At 49.8% G+C, this 6867-nt stretch overlaps 2 protein-coding genes across 6 annotated transcripts in view; both read right to left on the minus strand.

The window, feature by feature from the left end:
• PPFIBP1 (PPFIA binding protein 1) overlaps positions 1-1397 on the minus strand; it is a 115387-nt gene extending 113990 nt beyond the window's left edge. For all 5 annotated transcript variants that reach the window (XM_030478652.1, XM_030478651.1, XM_030478650.1 and 2 more), the window contains exon 1: positions 1120-1397. The gene's annotated coding sequence lies outside the window, so the exon portion shown is untranslated. The remainder of the gene's footprint in view (positions 1-1119) is intronic.
• On the minus strand, positions 695-1499 carry LOC116915264 (myosin heavy chain IB-like). The gene is made up of 2 exons (XM_032919826.1): positions 1120-1499; positions 695-779 (listed from the first exon to the last, which is right to left on the minus strand). Exons 1-2 carry the CDS (start codon positions 1497-1499, stop codon positions 695-697), a joined length of 465 nt encoding a protein of 154 aa, XP_032775717.1.
• Positions 1500-6867: the final 5368 nt, after the last annotated feature.

Consider the following 6867-nt stretch of genomic DNA (forward strand, 5'->3'; position numbering starts at 1 on the left):
AGAAGCAATAAATCCGGAGTTGGCACACTGAAACATCTTCCTCTCAGTTACTCGATCATGTAAGCATGGAGAATACTCTCACTCTGTGACCCATTTCTGCTGTTTACTTTTTGGAACGCACAGACACTCATATTGCTCAACTGTGCTGCCATTGCGCTACGTACCACAGCTTACACACTGCTGTTGGTAGTATCTGCACTTGGGTCAAAATAAGAGCCAGCAGCATCTCTGGAGGCTCAGACACAGCCAAGCCCAAGTCCTAAACACTCCATCTGTGTTTTTGCACGAGATCAGTAGCACTGCACTTCCACGAGAGAGCACACACATGTTGTTATACCACAGCCAAGCGTTTAATACCAAAGCTGGAGCTTACTTTCCCCCTCACAGAAGTAACTACATAGGTGTAAAGCACTGTTTTACTGCTACAGCCAGCGTGTGACCGAGCAGAGCTATTCCAGCTTTTAGCAGTCACAGACCTAAAAGAAACAGACTTAGGAGAAATAATCACAGGATGTAAGAACCCCAGGCCTTAAATCAAAACATGTTTGGTAGTTCGAGATAAAACTCTCAACTGAAGTTTCTCAGTGCTTGCAGCTGAAGTGTCCCGTAAAGCCTTAAAAGATGAAACCGGAGCCTATCTCTCCCCAAAGTTTCCTGAAAGCACATAAGCAAGTTACAGGAGGTCAGGAGCCCATTACCGACCCTCCCTCTGAAACCGCTCTCCTTCCCCCTTCCAGCCAGGATGCAGCACGCGCAGCACGGGAACACCTAACCGCAGCCTGAGGGCAGACAGGGTTTGGGTAGGGGGAGGAAGGCTGGCGCGGAAGCCCCTCGCCGCACCCCGAAAGCTGCCCGCTCCGGCGGACAGGCGGAGGGTGCCAACCCTAGGGCGCCCGTTCCCTGGAGCACACCCGCTGTCCCCCGCCGGGGCAGGCGGCCCGGGCCCATGGCGGTGCGGAAAAGCCGGCCCCACTGCGGCCCCCACGGGGCGGCGGGAGCCGTCGGTGCTCGCAGGGCAGCCACGGGGAGGGGCACGTCCGCCGGGACACAAAACTGCCACAGCCGTGCGATTTCGGACCGCGGGGCCGGGCCCCGGGAGCTCCTCGGCGCACCCCTTACCTGCGCCCGAACTCTGGCGGGCCCTCCCCGGGCAGCGGCGCCTCTGCCGGCTCCCTGTAGCCCCCGCCGCCGTCCGCGCCGCGCCACTCCGCCGCCCGCCCCGCCCCGTCCCGGCCGGTCCCGCCTGCGCCCCGCCCCGGACCGCCCGCGGCCCCGCCCCGCACACGGCGGCCGGGACCCAGCGGGGCCGCGCCGCGCCGGGCCGGGCCGCGCCGGGCGCTCTCCTCGCTCCCCGAGCCGGGGCCGGGCTTCCCCGACGGGGCGGGCGGCAGCGCAGGGACGGGCCGGCGCTCTGATTGGGGCCGACAGCAGTCACTCGGCGCCGCCGGCGGGCGGGCTCGGCGCCGGGGCCGGGCTGCCCCTTTCCCCCCCCGCCGCATTCAGCAGCGGAGCCGCACTACTAGTGGACTGGGGGGGTTGTCTTGGCAGCCAGGTCCTGCCAACTAACTCTTCATTTTGTTTTGAGTCGACCCAAAACTTGTGTATTTCAGAGCTCTTCCTCCCATCCTGTCTCCAAAGGCTGGGTTAGAAAAAACTCGTCATATAATGTTTTTGTTTGTGGAAAAAGTGATGTGGTTGTACTTTGTTTCTGACCATAGCATATAAGAAAGTGGAAGTTTCCGTTCAAAAGCATGTTGAAAGCAAACATTCCGAATTCTCAACAAAACAGGGAAGGTACCGTTTGCTGTTTAAGCAGTTTGCAAAGAGGGTGAGTCAAATCAAAATTTACTTTTTTCTGGCAAGTTACTGGCCTGTTGCATTGGCCACAGTTTCAGGTTAAACAGGAGCACCAAGTTTTAAACTGCAAGAAAAGAAAGGCATGCATCCATGCAATTAAAATACCTGGGTATCTTTGGTGTCTTCTGTTTCTAGTGCTTCTCTTTCAAAACTTCAATGGCTAACTATGAGTTTTGTTGCTGTAGCATCAGTTCCTACAGTTGGTCTTTTTGCCCATTTTCCTCAAATCTTCATAGATTCCCCAGCATGTGCTGCCAGTTTGTGGCCAGCTGATGGGTAAGTGCTAGCACCAGGGTGAATCCCAGGCCTCTCTCACCCAGCTCTCTATCCCTCCTGGAACGACTGCGATTGGACTTGCCCACTAACAAAGGCTGGGAACAAATACTGATCCCCACTGAGGTCCAGTATGCATCAGCCTTTGTGTTCTGAATTAACAGTTCTATTGATTCCTTTACTTACACTGCAATTGATTTTTAATTCAGAAAATTAACGTGACACAACTCAACATGACCTGACAGTGTGCATTTGCAGCCCAGAAAGCCAACCATGTCCTGCACTGCATCAAATAGAGCAAGACCAGGTCGAGGGAGGGGATTCTCCCCCTCTCTTCTGCTCTTGTGAGACCCCACCTGGATTACTGCGTCCAGCTGTGGGGGCTCCAACATGAGAGAGCTGTTGGAGAGAGTCCAGAGGAGGCCACAAAGATGCTCAGAGGACTGGAGCACCTCTGCTATGGACACAGGCTGAGAGAGTTGGACTTATTCAGCCTGGAGGAGAGAAGGCTGCAGGGAGACCTTAGAGCAGCTTCCAGTACCAAAAGGGGGCCAACAAGAATTCTGGAGACCGACTTTTTACAGAATGGGGGGATGGCTTTAAACCAGCAGAGGGGAGGTTTAGATTAGACATTAGGAAGTTCTTCCCTGTGAGGGTGGTGAGGCACTGGCACAGGGTGCCCAGAGAAGCTGTGGCTGCCCCATCCCTGGCAGTGTTCAAGGCCAGGCTGGACGGGGCTTGGAGCAACCTGGTCTAGTGGAAGGTGTCCCTGCCCATGGCAGGGGGTTGGAACTGGGTGAGCTTTAAGGTCCCTTCCAACCCAAACCATTCTGTGATTCTAAGTGATTCTTATTAAAGAACCTAATGCAGAAGGGCTTCATTTGTCAGGATGGTGCGTGACGTGACTGAGATCTCTGAAAACAAATCTGAGCTGACAGAATGTTTCAAACAACTATTTAAATTCTTTCATCAAAGAAAATACCTTTGCAAGTTAAGACAAGTCTCTGATAAGGCTTTCTGGCTTGCTTATCTCTCATCTCCCAAAATAGCGTAGCCATTTTTGCTCCAGGCTGGTTTGCAAGGAAAGGTTGATTTTCTCCACCTCTGTGAAAACACAGCAGCCCTGGAGAAGTCAGTTATCTTGCTCGTCTCTCTCGTGAAGGCCACAGGAGGTTATGATGACAAGTAAGAGTATTTTCAACATTCTTCACTGCTTGAGGAGGTGAAGGGAAAGAGCTTTTCCCTCACTTTGCAATGGGAACACGTCCCGTCTCCGTGGTTACAGATCAATAAATGACATTAAGCCTGGTATTTCAAGAGCTGTCAGCATTTTGAAGGCACAGCATACACTCTCTTACATGATCTTCTTCAAGTGACACTTTGAATCTTCAGCACGTTCACAGCATGGTACAACTAGGAATGCAGTGTTGCAGTGCAGTTGGTTTTCAGCTGGATCTGTGGGATATGCAGACACTCCAAGCCTCCAGGATCACTGGCATGAAGTGGGCGTCTGGAGCGGAGGCACAAGCAGGACCATGCCTTCCACTGGCAGTGACTCTCAGACAAAGCCCCTTGCAAACCAGCAACAAAGAGCACTCTTACTAAATCTGCTGTGCATCTGTTCTGGGGTTTTGCCTGCGCCTCGTTGCTGAGTGATACACAGTGCAGTTTTTAATGCAGTTATCCTTACTACATTCTCACCAGCGTTACTATCTCGTGTTACACAGTTTAAGCAACTCACCTTGGTTCATTGGGAGTGTTAATGACTTGTCGTGATCCAGATTTCAACTTCCTCTGGAAGCCATCTGGGTTTAGCAGTGTGATGGTCACTAGCCCCCTGGCTCAGTATTAGTGCTAGCTCACAAGCAGGGCCCTGAAATACAATAATATCCATGTACAGTTTTCATTTTATTTTAAACTTTAGCACCTTGTTGGGCCCTAGAAGTTTTCCTTTAGACCAAACCCACTCCCCAAAATCCAGCATCTGAAAGAGCCAAGGGTTCTCCTTTCCAAAGGGCAATGATTTCACACTCAGGCTGTGCACAGCTTTCATTTCTGGACAGCTCAGAAACTGGAGTCTATGAAGCGTTCTCTTTATTCCCAGTCAGGTGTTGACCCCCAAGCTGAGCCAGGGTGTTTTCAGGTCAGGTCTCTGCTACAGAGTCTCCTGGCACAGTTGTGTCAGCCAGAGCTGTGATAAGATCCTTTGAAGGCAGAGCTGTGCCAGCAAAAGCACCTTTTGCAGTTGGAGGTATAAGCAGAGAAAACGGTGCTTTTGTCCAGGTAGCTTATTTTGCTCAAGGAAGCTGGAATTCACTCTCTCGGCAAAAGCATGGTTTTACTGTTAGAAGCTGCATCTACCTTGGAAATGTTTGCTCTTCTGACCAACTAGTGTAGCTATGCTGTCAAAGCTGTTCTGGCTTTCAACTACCTCAAGTATCCCAACTGTTAAATACTCAACAGAACTAATTGTTTTAGTCAAAACCTTGAGCTTTGCTACGACGCTATGTTCAGTCCTGAGATAAAGCACTGCACAGAAGATTTCTAGCTGTCAAATCAACAATTTGACTTTCCTCCTCATGTTTGAATTCCCTTCCAATCCCTTCCTAAAAAGGAGAGGAGGAGAGGAAAGATTCAGTGCCCAAAATATCGACTTAATCCACAGCAGCTGAAGTACAAAATGCCCCCAAAACTGTACCCCCAGAACGATCAAACTTCTGACCTTGGCTGTCCTATCCCTGAGTCTTCCCACAGCCAACCTTTTGAAAACACTGTAAGAAAAGCCCCACAGACTGAACCTACTGCTGATCTGACAGAAGGGATGCTGCCTTGGCTCTGCTGCGCTAGCTGGACGGACCTGCTCAGGGCTGAAGTGCTCCACATGAGCAGTTCCATAGAATCACAGAATGGTTTGGGTTGGAAAGGACCTTAAAGACAACCTAGTTCCAACCCCCCTGCCATGGGCAGGGACACCTCACAGTAGATCAGGTTGCTCAAAGCCCCGTCCAGCCCGGCCTTGAACACTGCCAGGGATGGGGCAGCCACAACTTCTCTGGTGCCAGTGCCTCACCACCCTCATAGTGAAGAAAGTTTCTCTCTAGAGCTTCTAGTTTCAAGCCCCCAGAAAAAAAGAAGGCTGTTTAAGAAATGACCAATGTGTTCCTGTGCATGGGATTGTTTCAGGTGCCCCTAATCCTCTAAGGTGAGGTTACCTACAGGCATGAGAGCCTCCAGCTGCTGTACGGGGTGACATTACAGCAGGAGGGGGCAAAGCACGTCACCTTTCCATTTGTGAATCTGTGACCTAGGAGTTAGTAGTGAAATCCATCTGTGAAGAGCCTTTCTGAAGGCTGGATTAAACTGAGTCTCCCAGAAAGTGCTGGAGAGAAGATGCCATTTCACTTGTGTTGTCCATTCTGTCTTTGGCAAGATACATTTGTGACCGTCAACAGCCTATCGAGATGACCAGTCTCGTGTATTTCATCTGGAACCTTGTGCAATTGTCCCCTCAAAACCAAGAAAAAGCAAACTGAAGTTATTTCTCAGGTGGGCAAGAAAGTTTCCCATAGAACTTCACACACCCATGATGGTGAAAAAGCCATTAGCTGCAGGAACTTTTCCAGTCTGAACACTGAGATGAACCTCAGAGATGTGTCAGTGTGTATCTGGAAATTACAAAAAGTAGTATTACTAAGGAGAAGATGCTGCATGTTTTATGTAAAATGCGAGTGAGAGAAAACATCCTGGCATGAGCAGGAATCACAACAGGCTCAGCGGAAAGAATCCGTACATGTTCAATGGCAGTAGCGTAGCTGTTGAAAAGATTGGGTGTTGCAGATGGTCTTTGTCTTCCCATGGTTTTGAATGATTGCTGTCATTAAAAGCAGGAAAGGAGAGATTACAGTTCAAAAGTCTTCAAGTTTTTACATTTCTTCAGGCCTGTGAAACATTGCTTTTCTCTTCCTGGAGGCCCCCAACTCACTGTAAGTGTACCTCAGCTGGGCCAAAATACTTGTTAGGTTCATGCACATGCAATTTTCACAGCATTCTCTTGATTTCTGTATCATCAGTTAATTCTTATACTTGCACTCGTGAGCTGCTTTCTGGAATAGTCAGTAAGGATGACTGCTTGATCAAGAACTAGAGAGAAGCCCTTTGGATAATTCAAGTGTTTACCTTCAAACACAGGAAAAAATGTTCAACAACTTAGTGGTGTAAGAGCAGTCAGTAACTCTCACACAGGTAGCGGCACTAACTTTGGTAGACCTCACTGTGGAATGCACCAAATAAGCACATCTCCACTGAAATACACACACATGGCTTGCAGCCAGCAAGGCTAATACCCGAGTCTGTGAAGTACTGTACAATGTTATCACAGGACAGCAGGCATGGTGGATGCAGCAGGACATAACAACCCTGCCAGAAACTCAGTTTGTAGCATCTGCTTAATCTGAAGGAGACTTTTCTCCTAGATGTAGTCAGATTCATCTCTTATACAACTCACACTGTTAATCACATCTGACCTCACCACTACCCTTCATCTGTGCCTGGCCAGTGATGACACCCTACACCTAAGTGTCTAGTGTCTGTGCCCCAACCACTAGGATAACTCTCACTTTTTATTTCCCACTAATTTTGAGCTCATATTGCTCTGGTTTGCCTAGCACTGCATGCATACGGACATGGCATTATCACCCTTTTGTTCCTTTCATAATGACTTTCACATTCCCATTCCCT

This window comes from Strigops habroptila, chromosome 3 (genome assembly GCF_004027225.2).
Source record: "Strigops habroptila isolate Jane chromosome 3, bStrHab1.2.pri, whole genome shotgun sequence".
Lineage (NCBI taxonomy): Eukaryota > Metazoa > Chordata > Aves > Psittaciformes > Psittacidae > Strigops > Strigops habroptila.